The sequence below is a fragment of the Lissotriton helveticus genome, chromosome 2_1 (genome assembly GCF_964261635.1).
Source record: "Lissotriton helveticus chromosome 2_1, aLisHel1.1, whole genome shotgun sequence".
NCBI classification, from domain to species: domain Eukaryota; kingdom Metazoa; phylum Chordata; class Amphibia; order Caudata; family Salamandridae; genus Lissotriton; species Lissotriton helveticus.
This window is the reverse complement of record NC_136059.1, coordinates 38,608,344-38,634,413: the sequence shown is the minus strand read 5'-3', so window position 1 is coordinate 38,634,413 and position 26,070 is coordinate 38,608,344. Positions and strand designations below refer to the sequence as shown.

The following is a 26,070-nucleotide window of genomic DNA, read 5'->3' as shown; positions in this document are numbered from 1 at the left end:
GGTGTCTATCATAAAGATAAGAAACCAGCCAGTTCCGAGCCAGGCCGGCTACCCCAATTTTCTCCAGTCTGCTGACGAGGATAGCGTGACTGACCGTATCAAACGCAGCCGACATATCGAGCAGCACTAAAAAGGCTGCCCGACCAGAGTCGACTCGCGAGTGAAGATCATCCAGGACGACCACTAGTGCGGACTCAGTGCCATGAGCTGGCCTAAAACCAAACTGGGCAACATCCAGACAGATATTAGTTTCCAGGAAGCTGGACAGATGTTTGGTAACCAGCTTCTCCAGGATCTTAATGGGAAAGGGAACCAGAGAAATTGGCAGATAATTTCCCGAACATGTAGGGTCCAGCGTTGCCTTCTTCAAAAGAGGAGAGACCACAGCCAGTTTCCAGCGTTCGGGAACCGTGGCCGTGCTAAGGGACTGGCAGCAGATAGCATAGAGAGGGGGAAAAAGCTCCTCTTGGGAACTCCTTCCAAAGTCTGAGGCAACGGGTCCATGGGAGATCCCGAGGACACGCCTTTGGCCAAGAGGCAGAAATTCTCGTAGGAAGGGGAAGGAAAACTGTCCAGCCATACCTGCCTCTCGGCCTCCTCGTAGGCCCCAGAGGTGGATAAAAGTGCCGAGTCAGACAAAGGCTGAGAGCGGGGAGAAGCCGGATCACAAAGACTGCTCAGAATAGTGGCAATCTTATCCTCAAAAGCCATTGCAGAGGAGTCACATAAGGACTGAGAGACCGGGATGTTCTTAGTGGCACAGGCAGGATTAGAAAGGTCCTTAACGATTTTAAACAGGGTCTGAGACTTATTCACTGCCTGCGACAACGTATCCTCAAGAAACTTGGCTTTAGCGCACTTGATTTCCGCTTTATATTCCAGGAGTGCTTGTTTGAAAAAGGCTTTGTCTGGCTCGAGGTACTGTTTCCTCCAAGCTCTTTCACCGTAGTTTCAGCTGGAGGAGGTCTTTAGAATACCCAGGCATGGCAGGTTTGGACCTATCCCTTGCTTTCCGCAAGGGGGCCACTTTATCCAGAGATTCTGTGATTTGTTGGCAGAGCCTCGCATAGCTCTCTTCCACATTTCCTCCCAAGGTAAATCCCCCTGATAGCAGGATTGGTAGGCTAGAATGTTTCAAAAGCCTGGACCATTGCCTACTAAGTTTGGTAGTAACTCCCGTGCTGCCACTCCTCAGAGTGTCAGCAGGAAGGAGTAAGGTGAAATGAACAAGAGCATGGTCCGTCCAGCATTGGGGAATAATGTCCCTAATCATAACCTGATTATCATCCGCAAAAACTAAATCTAGAACATGACCCTTTAAATGAGTCGGGGAGAGCACCAGCTGCTGTAGGTGTATATTGCAGCGGGCCTGGCGCAGATCTCTACACGCAGAGTCCGAGGGCCCGTTAGGCCACTAGTTGAAGTCCCCCAGAACTAGTAGCCTGGCATGAGTATTGGAGAGATCATAAATAAGATCTATCAGCTCAGGTATAGCTGACAAAGCGTTGCCAGGAGGTCTAGAACACAACAGCCCGGAGTGCAAGACTCCTCCTTGACCTTTTAAGGAAAAGCCCATCGGTTCAAAACCCAGGACTTCCTTAATCTCCAACTGAAAATGAAACCTATGCCACCACCTCTATTCCCTACACGGGGTTTATGCCTAATTTTATACCCCGGGGGACAGGCTAGGCCCAGTTCCACCACACTGTCAGCTCTGGTCAATGTCTCCGTCAGGAATAGCACATCTAACTCATGTAGTTCAATGAGGAGTGCAATTTCCACATGATGCTTGCTAAGGGATCTAACATTAAGCAGGCCGCAGGACAGCATCTCCGAGCGACTGGCAGTAGAATCTGATTGACCGCTCAAGTTAGAGCGATGGTCGAGTGAGCTCATCTCTAGAGAATACAATAAGAGTACAGGCAGAGGGATCAGCATTGCCGGCGCCGGTCGCGACCTGTGCGCGAACAGGCGCAAACGTGCTTACCTCTGGCGCACCTCCGACGCGTTCGCTGCGCGCTTGAAAACTATGCATCTAAAATAGCCGTAAGGGCTGGAGTCCTACGAGGGAACCTCTAGCCCCACAACCAAGATGGCGCCTGTAAATCGGCACCCACCTGGTTGCCCCCACCCAAGATGGCGGCCTGAATCGCCGCGACGCGGTGAACGAGACATAGATCGCCCTGATTCCCACAAAATGCGGGGTGAGGAACAATTATTGTGCGAGGTCAGAATCTAACACTAATTATCACCCCCAAGGTAGCAAAGGTATGAAGCAAGCGCCTGTATTCAAAATCAGCAGCGCGATCGTACACGTGAATTAAAAGATTAAAAGCTCAGTAGTAAAGCAAAGTATGCGTGCGCGCTACGGTCAGTAAAATCTACCTGCCAACAAGAAGGGGTCCTGTTTATAAAGGCTCCGCCAAACGCGCGAGTCCTACGAGGGAACCACTAGCCCCACAACAAAGATGGCGCCCGTAAATCGGCACCCACCTGGTTGCCCCCACCCAAGATGGCGTCCTGAATCGCCGCGACGCGGTGAACGACGAGACCTAGATCGCCCTGATTCCCACAAAATGCGGGGTGAGGAACAATTATTGTGTGAGGTCAGAATCTAACACTAATTATCACCCCCAGGTAGCAAAAGTAAGAAGCAAGCGCCTGTATTCAAAATCAGCAGCGCGATCGTACAAGTGAATTAAAAGATTAAACGCTCAGCAGTAAAGCAAAGTATGCGTGCGCGCTGCAGACTTAAAATCAGCCTTCGATATTGTTGACCGCGAAAAATTGTGGGATATTGTGTTCGACATGGGAGCACCACCGTATTTATGCCACCAGTTTAGGCTCCTCCATGAAGGTACATTTGCAAAGGTGAGGTTTGGCAAGAATGGCAATCTGACTTCTCCTTTTCCCGTTGAGAAGGGTGTGAGACAGGGGTGTGCTTGCACCGACCCTTTTCTCCCTCTTTTTCAACGGGTTAATCGAAGACCTTCTTGCAGTGAAAGATATAGACCCCCCTAATACTGGCAAGCCGCAAATTTCCTGCACTTATGTTTGCGGATGACTCTGCTACTCAGTCACCTATGGGGATGCAGCGTGTCCTTGAGGAATTCGGTCAGTTTTGCAAGAGGAGGAATTTGGTGGTTAACATTACAAAGACAAAATATATGGTTTTTAACGCAAATTCAACCAATTTACCCCACCCCACCCCACTTTGGATGGCAGACCTCTAGAAAGAGTCTCTATTTTTGATTATCTAAGTCTCTCCCTAAATGATAAAATGGGTTGGAGTTCTCAAGTTACCAAGGCTAATTTAAAATTGACCCAGGCAACAGGAGGGATTGTAAAACTGTATAAATCCCAGCCCTAAAGGCCATAAGTCCCCCATCGGAAATCTTTGAAACTCAAGCCCGGGGATCCGCCATCTATGGGGCGGAATTGTGGGGGCATTGCTCTGCAAATGTCCTCACAATAACTGAAAATAATTTTGAGACCGATCCTGGGCTTGCCCAAAAACACGCCTATTGTCCCACTTAGAATGGATCTGGGCATCAGTCCCATAGCAGATTTGATTTGGTCGCGCCCACTTTTATATTGGCGACGTCTCTGGAGCACCCCAGAACTGGCTCACTATAGGGACGATTTGAAAGCTGTGCTGTTGACCTTGGGGGCTGGCAAGATCCCTTGGCTGGCCTTTATTATGGACACAACTAGAGCATTGGGCTTGGGCGTTTTATGGTCTATGCCTGAAGTTGCATGTGCTGAAATCTCCAAAAAATCCTTAGCACGTGCCTTGAAGGACTACAAACTGGCGCGTATCGTGCAGACAGTTGACTCTTCTAGTCTAACGCATTTTTGGGGGGATTTCAAGTGCCAATATGAATTCGAACAAGCAATAGATACTATACAACCAGTATTAGCTAAAAAATTGTATCTGCAATTTAGGTATGGGACCCTCCCGCTTAACGCCCGCACTAATAGGTGGGAAGGTGGGTCAGGCCGCCTTTGTCCCGGGTGCTCAGTGGAGGAAGAAACCGCTACTCATGTGGTGTTCTTCTGTTCGGCTTATAAGAGTCTCAGATCTAAGTGGGTGATCCGATTTTGTAAAAACCAGGGAATCAGAAACTATAGAGAAATCTTTAGAATTTTAAAATCAGATACTGCCCCGGTTACTGTTGCTGTGATTTCGAAATTCTTATTTGCAATGTGGTCAAAAAGAAGGTACCTTCTTGCCACCGGTTCTGCCTAAGCGTATGATCTTTAGCCTTTTCATTTCCTATGTAGGGCATTGTGTAATAAATGAGGGTAATATTTGCAGTTTATCTATCCTTGTTGGGGGTGACGTGCTAACAAGGTGGGCAACTTTTGTTGGACACGTATATTACAAGGATGGAATCATACTAAATATTGGTGGGGGTTGATGTGCTTGTGATTTTTTTATCTGTTTTTATATGATTTTTAACTGTATTTTGATATTCAGATGTTAAATTATATTCTTAAGATATAGTTTTCTCTTATTTGGATGTAAAAATTGTATTCCTTTTTTTTTTTTGTTATTGTACTTTTATGGCCGTATTGGCCGAAATAGTTATTATGGATGGAGATTCTTAAAAGGCATTGCTCCTCTTTTTCCTCCTGTTCCTTTCATAATGCCTCAGTGGGACTTGAACCTTGTTCTAACTTATCTGATGTGTGCTCCCTTTGAACCACTTCACAACTGTCCTCTTAGCCTTCTGACTTTAAAGACTGCTTTCCTGGTGGCCATCACCTCTGCCAGAAGAGTGAGTGAGCTCCAGGCTCTTTCTTCTAAGCCTCCATTTCTCTCAGTCCATCCGGGCAAAGTTGTTCTGCGGACTCGTCCTTCTTTTCTGCCAAAGGTTGTCACTGCCTTTCACATCGGGCAGACCATCACTTTGCCCACCTTCTTTCCACCTCCCCATCCCTCAAAAGAGGAAGAGAGGCTCCACTGCCTGGACCCAAAATGTGCGCTCTTTCTATCTGAACCGCACACAACAGTTCCGGGTGGATGACCAGCACTTTGTTGGCTACGTGGACGCCAAGAAAGGTCAGGCCGTGCACAAGTGGATCATCTCTCGGTGTGCATTAAGGCTTGTTACTCTTTGGCTAAAAAGGAGCCTCCGGTGGGGCTACGCCCAATTTTAACAGGGAGACTGCAGCCACTACTGGTTTGGGCCGGGGAGTTCCCCTGCATGACATCTGTCAGGCAGCTACGTGGGCCTAGCTGCACACATTTACCAAGCATTATAGCCTGGACAGCCAAGTACAGAGAGACTGCTTCTTTTGCCGTTCTGTTCTCCAGGACTTTCTGGTCCGATCTTGGTTCGCAGACCCACCACCGGGGTTGGTATTGCTGGGGTATCTATTCTAAGGTAAGGAATCTATCACTGTGTTTCTTTCAGATGCACAAGTTACCTACCTTTGGTAACGGTAAGAAACATTAGTGGTGATAGATTCCTTTCCGTCCCACCCTTCCTCCCCGTTCTGCGCACTGATTTCTAGGGTTAAGGTTATCTCTTTCAGGGCCCTAGTTTCATGGCACCAGTGGTCAGTTTCTTGTATGGCTCTGCGTTCCTGGCGCGGAAAGTAGTGTACAGAACTGCACGTGGGTGCGTCTAAATAGTTCCAGCAATGTCATCCCGGTGCCAAAGATGCACGCGGAGCCGCACGACGACCCCTACCGACATTCAGGGGTACTGCTGACAATTTTTTTTCCAGATCCAGTCTGACGCCTAGCGGTAATTATAAGGTAAGGAATCTATCACTACTAATGTTTCTTACAGATATATCGTTACCGAAGGTAAGTAACTTGTGCACCGATGCCAAAGATATATGCAAATTAAAAAACTTTTCTTCTGGAAACTAGGTTCTAACTAGAACTGTACTGGCAACCCCAGTATGTTTATAATTCCTACCCTGCCTGTCTTTTTTTTTATTTGTTTTTTATGGGAGTCTGCTCAAGTAGAGTCCCAAGATGGCTGCCAACACCTGCTGGTTTGAGGTTCTGGCAGCCAATCGGATCTCAGCACAAATTTGCAGTGGTTTGCGGAGCCTCTGCGTCCTAATGTATACAATTTTGGATTAAGGTTAACATCTCAAACTACTGAACAGATTTACACCAAATCACAAAAAGCCACTTTCCTGGACCAATATCTACCTTTCTGCCTAATTTGTTGTAATTAAGTGCAGCAGTTCGGGCTATAGCAGTGTCTGCTGTTCCTATGGGAATTAACATGGGAAAATGTGTTTTGGGATAACCCCCTCTCCCCCCCTCCTCTTTTCACTGCCCCCTCATGACTGAAGTGAGTGTCATCCTAGTATTTGAACATTTTCCACAATTTTATACAACGCCCAAGTTATTGACAAAACAAAAATCGCTTTTCCTATGGAAATTAGATCCTAACTATAACTACCTGCTGGCAACCATTTTATTCACTGAAAAAAACAACGGTTACAGGGACATTATAGTTAGGCTTACATTTCACTCATACAAAACCAGTGAAATTCAGTAGCTATAGTTACCTGAGCTAACTATAACTTACGCCCTCCAACGCACTTCTTATGACCTTACATATTGCATCACTCATGACCTAGTCAGTGACATCACTGATGACATCAGCTCATGAGTGTTTCATAAATGGTTCTTAAGTAAATTTCTACGTTTTTTTCATTTTATTTCCTAACTGTAACCTTTTATAGAGTGTTGGTTTGTGAGTGCATGAGTATCTAAATGGGTCAGTGAGTGGGTGCGTGACTGTCTCACTGGGTGTGTGAGTGGGTGCGCTAGTGTCAGTCTCTGAGTGTGTGTCTGTGTGTGTCTGTGTGTGTGAGTGTGTGTGAGTGTGTGTCTGAGTGGGGTTGGGTGTGTCTGTGAGTGGGGTTGGGTGTGTCTGTGAGTGGGGTTGGGTGTGTCTGTGAGTGGGGTTGGGTGTGTCTGTGAGTGGGGCTGAGTGTGTCTGTGAGTGGGGCTGAGTGTCTGTGAGTGGGGTTGGGTGTGTGAGTGGGGTTGGGTGTGTCTGTGAGTGGGGTTGGGTGTGTGTGTGTGTGTGTGTATCTGAGTGGGGTTGGGTGTGTGTGTGTGTGTATCTGTCTGTGAGTGGGTTTGGGTGTGTGTGTCTGTGAGTGGGTCTGTCTGTGTGTGTGTCTGTGAGTGGGTCTGTGTGTAGAACTGTTAGTGGGTGAGCGTATGAGTGATTCTGTAAGTAGGTGCATGAGTGTCTGTCTGGGTCTGTGAGTGGGTGCCTGAGTGATTTCTGCTCATTCTCTGTCTAATTTCTGCCTTTTTTCTGCTCATTGCTGATCTCTATTCTGCCTCTTTCAGCTCTGCATGCTTTTATTTGATCTCTCTGCTCATTTCTGACCTTTATTTTGCCGCTTTCTGCTCTTTGCTCACCTTTGTTTTTCCTTTCTCCTTTTTCACCAAGACCGTGGTTGGAGCCTCAAGGCCCCCCGTGATCCCAGACGGCTCCTGAGTCCTGCGGGAGTCAGCATTCCTCCTGCACTGAGGGAGCTGCTTCAAATAGCAGCTCCCTGTTTGAGGGAGCAATGTTTACATCCATTTCCCTGCAAGCATAATTGGATGCAGGGAAACAGATAAAAACTCTCTTTACAGGAAGCTGAAGTTCTTGGACAGCTCCAGATTGCAGAAAGCAAAGTTATATGTGCTTTGGACCCAGCCATTAGCTTGAATCCAGTGGCGTAGGCAGCATGATACAAAAGAACGATGGATTAAACCTAGTTCAGGCAACTTATATATTCGTTTATTTGAATCTTTTGATTAGCGTCCGCTGTGGCTTGCTTCCAGAGGTGGGGTGAAGACAGTGCTTGAAGGTATGCTACAGGTCTTGTTTTTTTTTTTTTTTTTAGAACGATATCCTTGAGTCGAGGAAATACAGGAAAATCTTGTAAAGTTCTGGCGAATTGCAAAATTCTGCTCGAACTCGTAGCATAAATGTAAATTCAGAGTGACCCCGGACTTATTTTAGCAACACCATATCAGTTGAAGGAACAAGTCCTGACCTAAATTGCCTGAAAGCACTATAGATGCACCTAGACCAGAAGAACATGATCAGCGTGTTTGTTTGAGTCTCACAGAATGTTGTTCAAAATTGATTGCACATTTTTCCTCGGTGGCACAGCCACTAGAATCGTTACTCAGAAAGGGTGTTACGTTTGAGTTGACAGGAAACTGTGAGGGAGCCTTCAGACCCATTAAAGAGTGCATAAGCTCTTTACAGACACTTGGTCATTTTGATGCAAGTAGAACGTTTTATCCACTGATGTCAGTCTTTGTTGTTTGAGTGTTGCTCGGTTTCATGTCTCCGGCAAAGAGTGGTTCCATTTGTTTGTCTTCTCAAGGAGGCAGAAAAATGCTTAGTCATTAAACAAGAGGCTGTATTTAACTTAAGCTCACATGGGTTATTCACCGTTTTAATTAGTATTTAAATGGGGTTGGGGGGGGGGGTTACTCTTCACAATGAAATCTCACCATTGTCCCTTAGTGCAAATCTTTTTGTGTGTATTTTAGAACTTTAGCTCCAGGATAAGGAGGTGGTTTACAGGCTTAGCGGACTAGAATTTTCAGGTAGAGGTCATACCAAATGTTGCCAGTCATGTAGCTGATTGCTTCTTGTGGTTGCCAGTCACTTTAGATGGTAATGCAGACACATCTATCCTAGTTAGAGTGGTAGGAGTGGATGCCATTGATACTAGTATTTTTTATTTTAGAGGTTTTATATAGCGCTGGCTGGACCCAGAGGTATCGGAGTGCTTTACAATTGTAACAGAAAGGTGTTTAAATACAGGTACAGTGTGTATAAGTACAGAAAGTGGATTAAAAAATAAGCAGTTCACATAGGATAACGGTTAAACTAGATTAAAAAGTAAAACAATTGCTAAACACAATAGGATATACAATATAGAGGTCGCAGTTTGGTGGGAAGGTTCGATAAACAAATATACCTAGGAGCAGGAAGGACAAAAATGTGAAAGAAAAACTGAAGGTCATAAGGTGTAGTAAGAAACGGGAGGTAAAGGAGAGGCAAGGAAGGGAGGGAAAGTGATAAGATTGAAGGGGAAGGGAAGGAGAGAGGGGGCAGGAGGGGGTTCACTAGCTGTAGGCGGAGCAGCTCGATGGGGGGATGCTGAGGAAGGCGAGGCCACTCGGGAGGTAATTAGAAGCCCCTGTATTTATTGAGAAGAAGTTTGAGTTCTTTTTTTAAGCTGGGGTAGGACGGGTTACAACGGAGGTCTGGTGGGAGGGCATTCCAAATAAGAGGGGCATTGCCTGAAAAGGAGCGTGACTGAGTGGAATTCTTTTTCTGAAGGGGGGATAAGTAGGAGGGTGTTAGAGCTTCTCAGGGATCGCGTGCAGCCTGCTTTGGTCAATTTGATAACAAGGTATGTCGGTGTGTTTTGGTGAGGATTTTGTGCGTAATGCAGGCGGTTTTATAAGTGGATCTGCCTTCAATGGGGACCCTTTTAAAGGCGGGAGAGATGTGGTCAAATCGTTTGCAGTCTGTGATAAGCCTGGCCGTGAGGTTGAGCACTGATTTTAGAGGTGCCAGGTGTGTTTTGGGAATTCCGGTGAGGATGGCTTTGCCGTAATGAATGCGCGATAGAACAAGAGATTGAACTGCTAGTTTAAAATAATCAATTGGGATGAAGGGCTTAATTCTCTTAAGGTTACGGAGGGTAAAGAGGGCTCCTTTGACAGAGTATTTGATGTGTACGTTGAGAGATAGGCGGTTGTAAAGGGAGATGCCCATGAATTTGACTGAGGTGGCTAGGGATAAGGGGCAGTTGAGGGCCTTAAGGTCTTTGATCCAATTTTGAATGGGGAGCTGGTTGTTTTTTGGGGAGAAAAGAATAATTTCAGTTTTTTTAGGGTTAAGTTTGAGGTGGAACCAGGCTTGAATTTTGAAGAGGGTGTTATTGAGGTGGAGGATGTCAGCATGGGTTTTTATCTTATGGTAAGTTGAGTATCATCAGCGTAAAGATGGTAGTTGATCCCGGCTTGTTTGAGAATGAGGGTGAGGGGTTCCATGAAGAGGTTAAAGAGAGGGAGAGAGTATGGATCCTTGTGAAACTCAGAGAAATGGGGGAGGGGTTCGATAAGCAGTTTTGGATTTTAATTGTGGGATCAAGCAAGAGATAGTGAAAGTTTTCATACTTAGTAGTCAGGAGACTGCCTAAAATGGTGGCGCTACAGAGGCATTTGAGAAATTAGAATGTGTTTAAAGAGTGACCCTCGTCAATGAGGTAGTTCTAGTTAGATCAGTGTTTCAATAAGAAATGCTTTTTGATGTTGCTATTAACATTGACTGACAAATCTCCAGGAAGGTTTCCCAAAAAAGTTCTACTTTTTGACTAGGTTGTACATGGAACGTTTTGGGGTGATCCGTCGAGTGAGAGCTGAGTAAAAGGGGTGGGGGTGGGGTATCAAACACTTTTTCCCATTACTTTTTCAACAGAAGCTTTAGACCTAGCTACAGCCCAAATCACTGAGGATGTACACCAAATTTGGCAGAAAGCTAGATCTTTGCCCAGAAAGGGTGCTTTTTGTAATTTGGTAGTAATCCTTTCAATCGTTTTTGAGCAATTAATATTCAAATTTTATATATTTCACACCACAAAGGATCCGCGGACCAGACCGATTTCAATCTGATTGGCTGTCACCACATCAACCAAGAAGTGGGGGCAGCCACCATATGAATCTGGATTCAGTGTCCAGTACCAACAAAAATGCAACAACAAAAAAATTAGGTGCAGGGTACAGATACCCTGACCCTAGGCCCGATGGTGGTAATCCTGAAACGACTCTGCCTGGGGCCAAAATTGTATTTTCTAATTTTGGTGTGAATCTGCAACGAAAGTGCACTGTGGGAAAACAAGCCTTCTTTGTCTACTTCTGTGCCCAGGGAAAGTACTACCAGTTGCTCATACCCTTTAATAGCAAAGAAACTGCTCCTACAGTGTGGTATCCGTTCCAGCGCCCATGGCACTCTCGATTGGTGCAAGCAGGAGAGCTGGCCGGTCTGCTGGGACTCTAGGTTGCCCCCCTGCAGCTCCCAAAAGGAATTACCTGGGGCACCTCCTGAACTAAAAGAGCCAGCTCCTGCTCATCACCATAGGGTCGCTTGCAGGAGCCCTGGGGCTACTTCGGCCTCCTATACAAAAAAAGTCGCTGTCATGGGTGAGACCAGGACACCCAGAAAACATGTTCTAGATAGGAAAAAAACGAATAATAGAGCAACTGAAGCCGCTCAATTATTATTCACTGCTCCTTGAAGGAGCACCGCATAATGCCCTGTGAGTGATATTTACATTTTTATTTATTTTTGATTCCCTTCAAGATTCAGGGACTACCCCACATTTTTATGTCCCAGGCTGAAGCTTTTGCTCTACAGCAGAGACTGCAGTGCCGCTTAGTTAAGAGTGCGTTTTTTAGGGTGAAAAATTTTAAAAGGTACATTCAGACATGTTTAATTTTTTCTTCTCAGGGAAAACATTTTTTCTGACTATTTCCTGTTTTTCACCCCCAAAATGTGTTAACTATGTAAAAAAAAAAAGTCAGGAATGTTGTTTAATAAAACTTCATTCATTATTTAAGTAATCAATATTAATAAACATTGTGTGTATTGAAATATACATTTGATTAAAATTATTGATCATTTTTGGAAAAAGAGATGGATCTGCTTTATATCTAGGGTATTGGGTGCAGAAAGGGAGGGGAGGTAGTCCTGCGGCCAAACGGGTTGGCTTTACATTTGCTAACACATTACTTTATGCAAAAAAAAATAGAAATTCACTGAAAAAACAAAAGCTTACGTTAATGTTAGTTGGGTAAAATGTTTCGTGACAACGTAACATTTTAAACTAAAAAAATTAGACATTCACCAGCTATCGCAAGTAACTATAACTTGTACCCTAAGGTTGTGTTTACATTACATCCTGCAAGGGTTAGCACAGGTGTGAATGCACTTCTTTGGTTGTCAGTCTACCAGACAGGGCAGATGTCTGGTTTACTCGCAACTGCATGTGGGTGTAATTAAAGCTTCCCTGGGAATTAATTCTGCCCATTGCTCATCTTTTTGGCTTTGTAGTTTGGGACTCAGTTGCTTGTTTTCTATTTGACTTCATTTGCTTTAGGCTGTCAAACTTCAGTTTTCCCCTCCTATGGAGCATTGCCTATTAACTGTTTTCTTCCATGAACTTGCTTCTGTAAACATGCTTTAATCTTGTTCATATCTTGTCACATTTACTGTGCGTTCAATGACAGAGGTCAAATGTCAGGCTCTGTCTGCTTAGGAAGCTGAGTATTTCCTTTTCTTCTCTGTCTTCAAAGTGAAAAATATGACATCCTTGCTGTGAAAAGAAATACTTCTAGCGCACAACAAAATAAATGTCTGTAAATGAAATGTGCAGAATATATAAGAATTAGGAAAGTAGAAATAAAGCAAAATGTTGGTATTTCTGAAGTGTAGTAGAAACAAATATTTTAATACGACCTAAACACGCCAGATCTGTGACTGGGAATGAATGTTTGATTTGTTCGGTAATCCGTCTATCATTTGTGTATTTTTTTGCTTTGTTGCCCAAAGTGGGAAGGGTATCCTCAGACATGTGTCCCTTGCTCACTACACCACTGGATTCAAGCTAGCCTGGCTGATAAGGGGTTGTACCCCGAAACCAGTCTGAGAATGCTTGTTTTCCAGTCCATGGAGGACTTGGCCTGGCAGTTTGTGCTGGACTATTCCTCTAGGGAGCAGGGTAAAATCTGATTTGCATATGGCTGGATCCAAACTGGGGTGGCATCGTGAGCAAAAAAGGGATGGATTCAAACCAGATCTGTGACGGGAGGTGAATATTTGATTTCTCCTGCATTCTATCCATCATGTGTTTTTTATGATCAAAACACATAATACACTAGATGAGATTTCCACGCATTGTTTTTGCGCAGGAAAATAGTCTGTGCAAATGTAATGGTCATTTCAATTGAAAATGTGCTGTCTGTAATGTCAGTGCGCCATCACACCCTGCGTGCTCAAGACTGCAACTCTACTTCTTGCCACTCCGCTTTTTTCCTATCCACTTTACGACAAGCCACTCCGTGACACTCCGTCTCTTCACTCCCTTAACCCAACTACACTCCAGTGTACCCTAATCTACAAATCTCCTCTCCAATCTACCTCACTACCCCAATCTATCCCACACCAATTTAGTTTTCCCCAATCCACTTCATGCACTCTACCCCACCCTAACTGAATCTACGCCACTTTAATTTCCGCACTCCAACCCTCCCTATCCAATCTACTCCACCCCAATTTACCCCATGCTACCCCAATCCACTCCCCGAGTCTGCCTCACTCCAATATGCCCCACTCTCTCAATCTACCTCACTCCACCCCAGTCTACCCCACTCCAATCTATCCTACCCCATCATCCCACCCAAATCTAATCCAATCCACCCAATCTACTGTACTCAACCCCAGTTTATCACACACCACTCCACTATACACAACTCCACCCCATTCTACTTCAATCTACCCCACTACAATCTACATAAATCTATTCCACTCAACCCTAATCTACTCCACTCAATCTATCCCTCTCAGTCTACCCCACTCTACCTAATTAACTCCACACCCCTAACTTTTAGCCAAGCCGAAAAGCAGCCGCACTGGTGTACAGCATGGCTACAGCATATTATCAAAGGAAATAGCTCTTGCATAGGTGAGACCTATTGGCTTAGTCAATGCATGTTTTTTTTTTGTTTGGATGAGAGATTGATTCTGGTTTCAGATTGACATGTTTTTGCAGACTGTCTAATTTTAGGTGGCTGACGTTGTTCTGGAAGGCTTGGCCTGTTTTTAGCAGGGTGAGTGGACCAGCAGTGCTTTAGATTGAGATAGAATCAAAGACTCAAGTCTCTATAAAACTATGTCCGATATGATTGTGCTCATCTTTCTTCATTCCTTCCAGCAGTGTTAAATTAAAAAAAAAAAAACTACCTTTCCCATCAAACACAGGGAAAGGGCTGCAAAACAAAAGTTCATCCAGTCACACCTTAGGTCATGGCCATAACGTCAACTGTATCCTGGTCAACCTACTCTTTCCTGCTTCCAGCCACATGAGTATTTGTTTCTTTTTACTGTGAAATTGTCGTGTTCATTTACTTTTCTTTGGTGGCTACAGCTGCTTTTTAAATTTACAGAGCCCTGCCGCAGGAGTGCGAGTCAGCGCTCCGTTTGCGGCTTACGTGCTCCAATGGTTCCCGGGACTGCTCGAGTGCTGTAAGGCAATGTGCTCATCAGAGGGCGTACAATGCCTCAGAGAACAGGCACCACATCTCGTTGCTCCACAGGGTAGCAATGTAATATAAAGTTTTATATAGCGCTCGTATACCCGAAGGCGTCTTGGTGCTGCAATGTGTGAGAGTGGTCAGTTAAACAGACTGGATACAATGTGGGATCTGGGTTAAAAAAGCCAAGCTTTCGATGCTCTCCTGAAATGTTAAAGGGTCTGGGAGGTTTTTCAATTCAAAAGGGAGGGAGTTCCATAGTTTAGCAGTGCGGATTACAAAGCTTGTACCGCCCCAATGGGGCACCTCAATATTTTTCAAGCCAGACGAACGGATTGCTAGTGTGTGTGTGTGTATGCCTTATAGAGTGGTCCTGAGGCGGAAGCCGTGACAGTGTTTGTAATATTGACAAGCTGTTTTTAAAACTGTTATTTCACGAAAAACTTCCGTTTTTAAAGCGCACTTAAAATATCAAGGGACATCACTCACCCCGTTCTATATTTACACTTGGGCACGAGTAGGAGCTCAATCGGCCTCATTTCCGCCCCCTTTGCAGCCGAGTTGGCGCTGCCGGGGTACCGCCATCTTAGGTGAGGAGACCGGAGCAGGGCGAGCAGACTAGTGCTCGGCCCCTCCCGCCCTCGCCAGTACAAAATGATACCACCCCCAAGGATGCACAGCGGACGTGCGCAGCGGGCGCGCCGGCGGGGCGCCGAAGGCGCGCACCAAAGGCGAGCCCGTCCGCGACGGGCCGGGACCAGGGGCCACAACCCCGTCCAACCGACTAGCGATACACCGAGAGGGACAAGGAGCAACATTACTTATTCCAGTAGCGATCTCAGGAATATTAACAGCATAAGGGTAAGAAACTCTGCACTATGTGCACGAATGGGACCCCTAAATACCATGGGCCCTTTCTGCTGCCAAAACTGCAGATGGGAGAGTAATCCCTGGTACGGTCCCACCCCAATAAACACCCCTGACCTTGCTCTCAAATGTATCTACCTCAATGCTAGATCTCTACCCAAACACGCAACGGAAATATGGGATATCCTGAGTGAATTCAAGCCCGATTTGGCCTTCATTACCGAGACCTGGCTTGGTAACCATAGTACCTCTGATATTGCAACGGCCCTTCCGATTGAATACAAAATACTCAATTTAAACAGAGTAAACAAAAAGGGAGGAGGGGTAGCTCTTCTGTTCAAAGACTCCCTCACTTGTAGACAAGAGGTTATCACACATGCCAACAGCCATGAAGCAATGGCATTCTCGGTGTCCATAAATACCAACATTCTACTTGGTGGAGTGATCATTTACAACCCTCCAGGTAGCACGTTAGACTTTTGTGCCCAACTCCTTGCACAAATTATGCCGGTCTGTCTCAAAAACAAAAATATCCTGCTTCTAGGGGACTTCAACATACACTACGACAATAGCAACAACCCCCTAACCAAACAGCTAGCGGAGGATATGGAAATCCTACAGTTGACCCAGAGAATTGATCAGCCAACACACATGGCAGGACATACATAAGACCTGTTGTTCTCTAACATAGGCGACATCGTCATTAATGAGATAAAACCAATGACATGGACAGATCACTTTGATTGTGTTCTCCATCAACCTACTTGTTAAAAACATCAGACCACCAGCCTTGGCAGCAGTAAAAACCAGGAGCTGGAAAAATTTCAGCAACATTTCATGAATACAAACACAATTACAACCAATATCAACGACTAATTAGATCAACTTCAGAACAACATTATGAATGCACTGAAACAATGCTCAACGCTACGCTTCAAACACAAATCTAGATGCACCATATCAGAGAAGTGGTATGGGCCAGAACTAAAGTTATTAAAAAGAAAATGCACATCATACGAACATAAATGAAGACTCGCAAAAACCCAAGAAGCCAGTCACATATAAAAAAGAACTCACACTCTACAATAAAGCTATTAGGAAAGCAAAGAAAGAATACTTCTCATGTAGAATAACAGAAAACAAAAACTCATCGAAAGAACTATTCAAAATAGTCAAAGAATTGTGCAGCCCCACAAGTCTTTCATCAAATCTCACTCCGTCGCAAGAAGGTTGCAACAAAATAAATGACTTCTTCTGCGAGAAAATAGACAAAATTTACACCTCATTCTCCAACATCAAACTAGAACATACAGAGCACCATGCGCCATATATATCCCAGGCCAGTTGTTCTAGTTTCGGCCCCTTCTCAGAAGAGGAGGTGGGCAAAGTCATGTTAGAAGTCAAATCAGGTTCCCCATTGGACTCATGTCCACACCATATCTTCTCGCAATTAACCCCAATAATTTGCCCGGCAGTAACACAAGTATCCAACCACTCTCTAAATTCTGCAGAATTCCCAACAATTTGGAAAAACGTCATTGTCGCTCCACTAATAAAAAAAAGCAGGTTCAGACATTAATAACCCTGCCAATTATCGACCTATATCTCAACTACCCTACTTATCAAAAGTTTTAGAAACACTGGTCCACAGGCAGCTATCCAATTTCCTGGAAACAAACGATCTACTGGATGTCTCCCAAACAGGGTTCAGGGCCAATAACAGCACAGAGACAACACTCCTGGCCGTGATGGATAACATCAGAACACAGGTAGACCGGGGGAAAACGGTCGCCCTGATACTATTAGAGCTCTCGGCGGCATTCAACACCATACCACATAACCGGTTACTGGGAACCCTTGCAGCAAAAGGCATCCGGGAAAAAGCATTGGGATGGCTGCAATCATTTCTGCTAGACAGAACTCAATCAGTACGTATGGGTGACTTCTCATCCCCTCCCCGGAACATCAAGTATGGGGTCCCACAGGGGGCCTCATTAAGCCCAACGTTGTTTAATGTGTTTGTCTCCTCGTTGGCAGAGATAGGAAGAAAGTGGGGTGTCGATATCTGTTCTTATGCAGACACCCAGCTGATGATTACCTTGGATGAGAAAGATGACCCAAATGATAGGTTATTAAACTGCCTTACCGAACTATCCAACTGGATGTATAGCCATTGTCTGAAGCTAAACGCAGATAAATCCGAAATACTGCTGTTCGGTAGACATACACAGCTATGGGATAGCAGCTGGTGGCCCACAACCCTGGGAACCCCTCCCAGCCCGACAGTGACAGCAAGGAATTTAGGAGTGACACTGGACAACACCCTGTCCATGAAAACCCATGTATCAACAAGCTGCGGCAAAGGCTTTGCATTATTGAAAATGCTCAGAAGAGTCTTCCCTTGGATTCCTACCGAGTGCAGGAAGATCCTGGTCCAGTCATTACTGATGAGCAGGCTGGACTATGGAAACTCCCTGTTTGTAGGTATGGCAGACTATCTTTTTGCCAAGCTACAGGTCGTACAGAATGCTGCGGCAAAAGCAATCTGCAATAAAAGGAAATACGACCCAGCCAAGAGCTGCATAAGAGAGCTCCATTGGCTGCCAATGAGACAGAGCCAATTTTAAAAAGCTGTGCATAACGCATAGAGCACTGTATTACACGGGCCCACATATTCTAAAAAACAAAATCACATTTTATGTGCCATCTAGGAACCTCCGGTCTCAGACAACAGCGAGAGCAAGAACTACCCGAGCAAAGAGAGCTAGGATGGGTGGTCGGGCCTTCTCCCACCTACCTGCAACCAAATGGAACGAGCTGCCCATGAACCTCAGGCTGACGGATTGTCACTTATCTTTTAGGAAGCAACTGAAACATTTCTCTTCCCCAAACCAGATTAAGACAAACCACTCTGTATTAACCTACCGCCCACCACAGACATTCTAGCGCCGTGATATCCTACTCAGGATGATTGTTTGCGCTTTATAAGCAACATTAACATTAACGAACGTAAGGGTCTAGAAGGTGTATACCAGTGAAAGATGTCTAAGGGCAGCTGGTCTGATGTTGTGTAGGGCCTTAAAGGCAGTGCACAAGGCAATCCTTTTGTTCGTAGATAGCCAGTGCAGTTGACTCAGTGCCATGGAAGCTGAAAAACATATGGGGAGACTGAAACGAGACAGGCTGCAGCATTTTGTAGGGTCTGAAGTTTAGATACTTTCATGATCTGGTGATCCCTTTTTTGAGATAGCAGGGGCTGGGCGTGCGTCAAGTAACGATGTCTTAGAAAGCCAAAATTAAGTTTCAAAATAAGTCTTTATTTTTAATCGATTAGTTCTCACGGCGGTATATAAATGTTAAAGCCTACTTGCATGTTCTTACTTTGTTTTGGATAAACATTGTTCTTGAATATAGGCGCTATGGGCTTAACAAGGCTAGACAGCAACAGATGACATGCTCTGCAGATTCTGTGTGATATTGACATAAGCGACATCCTCCTGTTTCCAGCTGGTGTAGTTTTCCAATGTGCCCTGTAGACCTGTATTGGTAAAGTTAGAAGCCTTGTCTTCAGAACATTTTAGAACTTGTCTGCCCAGACCGGCTTTCAGGTATGGTTCGCATAGTGACTTCATGTGAGGACAAGACCCTCTGCGCCGCGGATGGCTCTGATCCTTTCGATGTCCTGGTTCCTTGAAATGATCTTTCCCTGGTTTTTTAGCAGGTTCTTTAAGCTGGCCGTTGGCAGTTGAATGACCGTTATGAGATCAGCTGTCCGGCACAGTGTACCTTGCCTAACGACTAGTATTGTCTTTGAAGACTATTTAGACTGCTTCCCTCAAGGTACCTGTGCTTGCCTTAATCACATGATGATACAGTTTCACTATAGCTATTTTACATTCTATGTCCATTGCTGTTCGATTAAACTCAAGTTGGATCAGTGTGCGCCTTGTCGAGAGTGGTACCCTAAAAACCTTTCTGAAGGCCATAATGTGCAAATGCTCCAATTTATCGAACAATAATCCTGGGAAAGCCAGATGGCCATAGCTTATTGTTGGAACTAGTTTGGCTTGTATTACTCTTTGTATGCCCTCCGTTGAATGGCTCACAAGCGTCTGGTGTAATTTGTGTGACCTTGACCGCTTTTGCCTCCAGTGTTTTGGCCTGTAGTGTTGTTCTGCCAGTATCTGAGAATTGTACTCCCAAGTAGGTATCCTTGTTTGCGGTGGCAACTCTTAATGGTCCGATATGGCAGCCCAGCAGGGATTTTTTTGGTTTATATAAAAAAAAATACCTTTGTTTTAGTTGCATTGATTGGAGTTTGTTTTCCTTGTTATAGAGATGTAGAGTCTCCAATGCCCTTTTCATACCTGTTCTGGTTTGGTCCAAAATGACAAGGTCGTCCGCGTATTGTATGATAGGTAATCCAAGGTAACCCAATTTGGGTGGTAAGATGTTGGTTTTTAAAAGTGCAGCTCCCAGGTCCGCAGTATATAAGTTGAACAATGTTGGTGAAATCACACAGCCCTGTTTTAGCCCTTTGTGTAGATCTTGGCAGTTGCATCTGCCTGTGTGAGCTTAGTGCGGACCCAAGTGCTGTTGTGGAGAGACATGTGGGCCGCCAGGAGTTTCCTCAGTATGTCCCACTTTGCAAGTTTTGCCCACAATATGTTGCGATATATACTATCAAAAGCAGCACTATAGTCGACGAAGCAGGCATATAGCGGTACGATTGCCCCCCTCTATAGCCTTAGGTGCCAGGTATGATAATGCAATGGCATTGTCCATTGTTAATGAGTTCGGCCGAAATCGTGTCTAGTATTGTGGTATTATTTGGTTGTCTTTTATCCATGCCTCTAGGTCTTTCAGAAGCACTTTTGCATATACCTTCCCGTCAACGTCTAGTAAAGTAATTAATCTGTAATTCTCCGGCTATGAAGTGTTTCCTTTCTTATAGATTGGTTGCAGGATAGAGCCTTTCCACGAGTTTGGTACTCCTAAAGTGGTGTAGCAGTGATTAGATAGACAATGCATATGGGATGCCCAGAAGGCCCTATCTTCATTAAAGACACTCCTGGTAGCCCATTAGGACCTGGAGCCCTGTCTTGCCTTAAATCTTTCAATATGATCAACATTTCTTTTTCGTTGGGGACGAGAACCTCATTCTCATGTCCTTCTGGAAGATAGTCTTCAGCCTCCACAGTTTTTGTCCTAGATTTGTCCTGATCGACAATAGCCTTGTTGCATGGGCTGCCCATTCTTTGGCGGGTACGGCATTGTGTATGTAACTTTCACCATTGAGACTGTTGACATAACCTTAAAATTCCCTGCTCTTGCTGGGAGCAAGCAATGCATAGATGTGTTTACATTTGTCGTCTGTGATGGTTTGTTTCAAATGCCAGACAGTATTTTTGTGGGATCTTCTGGCTGTTTTCAAAAGTGATTGTCCGTGAGCATTTTTTTCTCCTATGCTTTTGCTCCGCCGAATGACGTTGCTTTTTTACTTTCTTTGAAATCAGCGAGGTTGGCTGGCCCGCTGCTGCTATGTTTTCCTTTGTGTGCCGTATGTCTTCCTGTAGTCATTGCATTAGATAATGATAAAATGATTTTCGACCCATTTATCTGTGGGCCGGTTATACATATGGCCTGTTTCGAAGTTTTATTTCACTTGGCTTATTGGTCCCCATTTTATGCGTTTTATCGATGCGGTGTATGCAGTGTCCGTGTGTGTATGAAGCTTTTTTCCCGATGTTAAGTGCTCAGGGTGCATCATTGTGATTATATTGACATGGATAGATAATGGATGGTTGTCACTCGCGGTAGTGAGTCACCTTGTATTCTTCACACCTCCTCAGTAAGACCTGGCTCAAAAAGATGTAGTCCAGCGTGGAGATGTTTTTGAAAGTTGGTTGTAGTTTCGTATTGGTCTGCCCCACTTGATTTGCGGACTCCAGGTTAAATTCATTGATGCAGGTTTCCATGATGTTCTGGCCTTTATCTCCTTGGCTTCGATCCAGGTGGCACAGGTCTCATGTTGAAATCCCCCGTAATAATGCATTAGTGGCCTGTGTTTTCATAAAGATATTCTCTAATTAGACTAGTGACCATCCTTGTGTTTGCTGTTTTTACCTTATTATTTGGATTAATGTATAGATAAATTACTGCAATTGTAGTTTGGATTCCCTCTAGCATTATTCCTTTATGACGACGATCTGGATGCCGGGTGAGTTTGTGGGCCATTCCTCAGTTTGTACTTGCATTTTCAATTTTACATTGATTGATACCCCACCAATAGGTCTTCCAAATATGTTTTTCTTACCGGCTAAGGTATGTATTGCCTGGAAGCCTTTGATGGGGGTTGATACCGTCCATGTTTTCTGTGAGCATAAGATATCTCCTGTTTTGAGTAGATTCATGGTTTCTTTGTTCGCTAAGGTTTATTTGAGTCCTGACTCGTTCCAGCTTATTAATCTGAGGTTTGTTCTTGTTCTTGCTTCTTGTGTGCTAGAGATTTATCCTCCCTTTGGTGTGCAGAGCCGTTGAGATCCAGGCCCAGTCTTCTGAGATGGTGTCCTGAGGTTCTCCTGTCTCCATGCATTGTCTAGTGGCTTCCCCGTTCATGAGTTTAATTTTGATGTTATCACAGTGTTTACTCCGGATCGATCTTATGCCCTTTAGAATGCTAATCCATGGTGCTGTTGCAGTTGGTTTTTGCAGCCTCCGTAGTAGTATATGCGGATACTTTTCAGTTGGACGTTTATCTACGCAGATCACCCAGTCCCTGAGTAGGTCTCTTTCTGCCAAGATGTTTTGAGTATCTTGCTTGTTGATCCACTTTGTTAGGGTAGACTCCCTATGACTTATACATGTATCGTTTTTAAAAACACAGATGTGCTGATCTTAGGTAGGCCGATGTGGATATGCACGATAAAATGTCACCCGGGCCTCTTGTCTCAAATTCAGGTGTGAGAATCAGACTATACTCCGTGTCTGGAAAGTGTGCATTTCCTGGGTTATTTCCCTTATGCTCATTATTTTGTCCCTTATACGCAGTGTTTGAACATGGAAACCTTGTTTGGCCATTGTTCCAGCAAGGTGTGGCTTGCATTTTCCTATCCCGAACATTATTTAAAAATTTCTCACAGGTCTGACGTTCATTGCCCAACGTAGTCGTCCATGCTAGTGTGGGTTTTGAAACTACTGTATTTTGGCCATTATATTGTGATTCTGTTCTGGGTGGGCACACTTTCAAAAAGCAGGTATCCTGCATAGATAGATGCACTTGTTTTCTTTTCTACCTGTTTGCATGGTTGTGTTTCCGTGGCCTTATGACCTGCTGCTGGGCTTTTCATATTTTTGTTGGTCATGGATGGTACCTTTGCTTCCGAGCCTTCTACTCTTTTGATGACGGTAGTGTAGTTGGCATTCACAAACTCATCATAGGATTGTGTTTGGAGATTGGGAGCAGTTTGGGTTTTGTGCTGCGTGATAGTCACCTTGATGGAACCCTCTATTGGCTTCTCATTTAGATGATTTGGTGATGAAGTTTCCTGGCTTATGTTTGCCGGCGAAGCCTCGACTGTGGTTCTATTTCTCATTTTGAAGATGGGATAGTTCATTGGGCCCTTGTGAAGGCTGTCTGTGCCAGTGTCTCCCTGTTTGCTGTTTTGTCTAAGTACGGTAGGATTTTAATTTTTTTTTTGTTTGAGTGCCATTGCACTTTTTCTTTTTGTTTTCAGAGATTTCCGTAATTTTCTTCTTTTGCCCAGCTGCCCTTCAGTTAGTCTTTGATCTGGTAGTCTTGCGAGTCGTACTGTGTTCCTGGGCATTGGCCGGAGTCAACTCCCATGGGTTCCTCTGTTATTTGCAAATTACTGGCTGGGTTTGCTTTTGATTTTAATGGCTCAGTTGATGGTGGATCTGGAGTAGAGAGGTCGACTGATTTTTGTGTTGTATTTGCTCTTTCAATGCTATTAGCCAGCGTGGAACTGTTCTGTTTAGTCAGCTGACCACAGATTTGTAGAACCTTCCAATGTTTCCCGGTGCTGTTCGTTTGTATGATGGATAAGGGCCTCAATTTCAGTTGCATTCTTGTTACAAGTATCTACTGGTGGTGTTGGGCCCTGTGAATTGGTTGATACTTCGTCATCATTTAAAGTTGATGAGATCTCAATGATCTGTTTGTTCAAGGCAATGTTCTGCTTTGTGATTTTTATCATGATCTTTGCATTGGTAGATATTTAATTAATCGTTCCTGACCATGACAGATTCTGCTGTCTCTGCGACTCCCTCCATCTCTATAAATATTGATTCACCCAGGCTGTCCTCTGCTGTTTGATTTGAGACAAGGGTGGGGGGGGGGAGAGAGTGGCTTCCCCAGATTTGCAGTTTCCTGGCTGAGCCCTGAGCTGATGGTGTTGTAAATACCTTATGGGAGAACTTCCAGTGTGGAATGCTGAGGCCTACAGCCTTACCCTATGTGCCCAGTCTTTGGCCCGCTCTCTTGATTTCACCTGGCTTGTTTGGCTATGGCTGTGGCTATGTCTGGTTCCTCTTTGGGCTGGCGCGAGCTGCCCTCGCTGTCCTGATTAAGGAATTGATCTCACTGATTCCAGTTTAAACCTGTTTGACTGGTGAATTTAAGTATGTTAGGTATGTTATTGGTGGGCACCAGTAATGGATGGAGTTTTGTTATTTTATTGTTGATATCGGGGATAATGAACTTGCCAATGAACTGAAAGACTTGAACTGAAGGAGTGATGTCATACGCTTTGCTCTTTACTCTTTGAGCTGTTTAGAGGTTTTGGGGGTGGGAGTCTTTATGTGGGGTCATCCGGTGCTTGTTCCTAGGCCGCTAGGCCCCCTTTTGGTTAGTTTTACCTCCCTATTTTGTTTTTACTCCAGCCACTCTTTTCCAAACACTTCTCAAGGTGCTCCAATGTGTGCCTTTAACTGGGTCAGACTGACCAGTCACCCCAACCCCCCCAAGAAAACTTCCACGGGGTCTGGGGGGTAGTTGCTGGGTCTGGTTTGTTTCTCTGGGAAATCTGTGTGGTGTCCCCCTCACCTTATGACCTTGCCTCCTTATCCGAATACTCCTGTGTTCAGCCCCACGCCGAGGCTCCCCTGTCGCCCTGATGCAGCTGTAGGCTGTAAGCTGCGTGGACTGCCGTCCAAATTACAGGATAGCTGCGGGAGACCTCATCAGGGGCATTTGAAGGAACTTTACTCCACCAGAGACCCTCCAAATGAGGATGTTGCATCAGGGAGGTGTATCAGGGTGGTGCGGCGAGAAGCGAGAAGGCGTCTTCCTCTCGTCTTCCTCGCACGCACTGTGCTCTGTGCTGTGCCGGAACCATGAAAACCTGGAGCTTGGATCAGCAGTTCTAGGTATTAGTTGAAGTCCCTTAGAATTGAAGACAAGCACAGTAACCTTCCCCCAACATTGCCTGATGGATCCATTGTGTCCTGCAAGAGGCAGGCATTGATGTGCGCAATTTGAAGCTCACTCCGTAGGAAGGGCATTAGCCTCTAAAGCCTTTACTTTGAGGGCAACTAGAGGATAGTCTTAATACGGCAGATTGGTCCACGGACTCTTTTCAAACGTTTTAATTTTAAAGCAGTGATTGATCTGGCATCTTTGGTGGTTGACAAGCTTTGAACAAGCATAATCCTCACCTCCTGTCCTGACACAGAATTAAAGATTTTCTAGCAATCCTAACAAAGTTCCAATTCTTTTAAGGACATGAAGACAAGGATTATTCCTGCCCATGTTTCCGTAAACTACCCAAACGGAATGGTTAATCCATTGGAATATGGTCAGAAATCATGGATTGTGGCGCACATGGTGGTTGCGAGGTCAAAGTGTGATCGCTCTTCTTTAACTGAATGCATCCGAGTCTTCTACATGCTATCCTGAATTTGCTTATCTATCATTTTATTGTCTGCATTGAGGCTTCCATTTAGTCAAGATAAGTGAGTGATGGCTCTTAATTTATTTCTTAGGTTCAGTGTCAACCAAAAGGGAGTAAAGAATGGTTGGTACTGGAGAATTTTTGATCGCCCTCAAGAAAGAGGAGGTTGACCAGGATACAGTTGACGTTATGGACATGACCTGAGCTGTGATTGAATTAACTTTTGTTTTGTTGTCCTTTCCCGGTGTTTGATAGGAAAGGTAGTTTTTTAAAGTTGAACTCTGCTGGAAGGAATAAAGAAGGAAAGTTGAGCATAATTCTCTTTGTGTCCCTAATAGAATTGAAACTTTCTGTTACGATGGCTAGCAAAGTTTTAATTTCTTTGCCAGCATGTTGTACAAATGTTGGCATTTTTCTTTAGGTTACTAGAGTTTCAAACTACAATGGTGTTGGTTTGACACGGGGTTACATAGGCTACCCTGGTTACTTTTAGACACATTAGCTGGGCCGGAGAGGTTTGAGGTTAGCATGAATATACACACACACACACACACACACACACACACATTATTAGCGTGGCTTTATGTAAATGTGCTTTTTATTTATTTACTACATGGCATTAGATTACTACGCCTGTGACAGTTTGAGTGTTCATTTTATTAGTTTTTGAACCGTCTCTGATGGGCATGTTAGCTTGTATGTGAACATTATTGTTCGGTCAAATTATTTTATACTGAAATAGTACTGAAATGTAAAACGAAATCACGTTTGCTGATGAGTATCTCTGGATCGTTTCAAATGGCATCACATATTTAACGCCCCTCTCCTTTCAGCTGGGCTTGGAGCGCTACCACGGGGTCGGGATCCTCGGCTTCAACTCTCCGGAGTGGTTCATTGCAGATGTAGGAGCCATCATGGCCGGGTAAGATGACCGCCTCTCTCCTCGCTCTCCTTTCATTCGCTGTCTTCCTC

The 26,070-nt window shown here is 44.7% G+C and overlaps 1 protein-coding gene across 3 annotated transcripts in view; it reads left to right on the top strand.

Annotated features, from left to right (window-relative positions):
• LOC144817687 (long-chain-fatty-acid--CoA ligase ACSBG2-like) overlaps nucleotides 1–26,070 on the top strand; it is a 1,080,196-nt gene that overhangs the window by 577,318 nt on the left and 476,808 nt on the right. For all 3 annotated transcript variants that reach the window (XM_078674432.1, XM_078674431.1, XM_078674433.1), the window contains one exon: nucleotides 25,932–26,020. In XM_078674432.1, coding sequence (XP_078530558.1) covers nucleotides 25,932–26,020 — 89 coding nt within the window. The remainder of the gene's footprint in view (nucleotides 1–25,931; nucleotides 26,021–26,070) is intronic.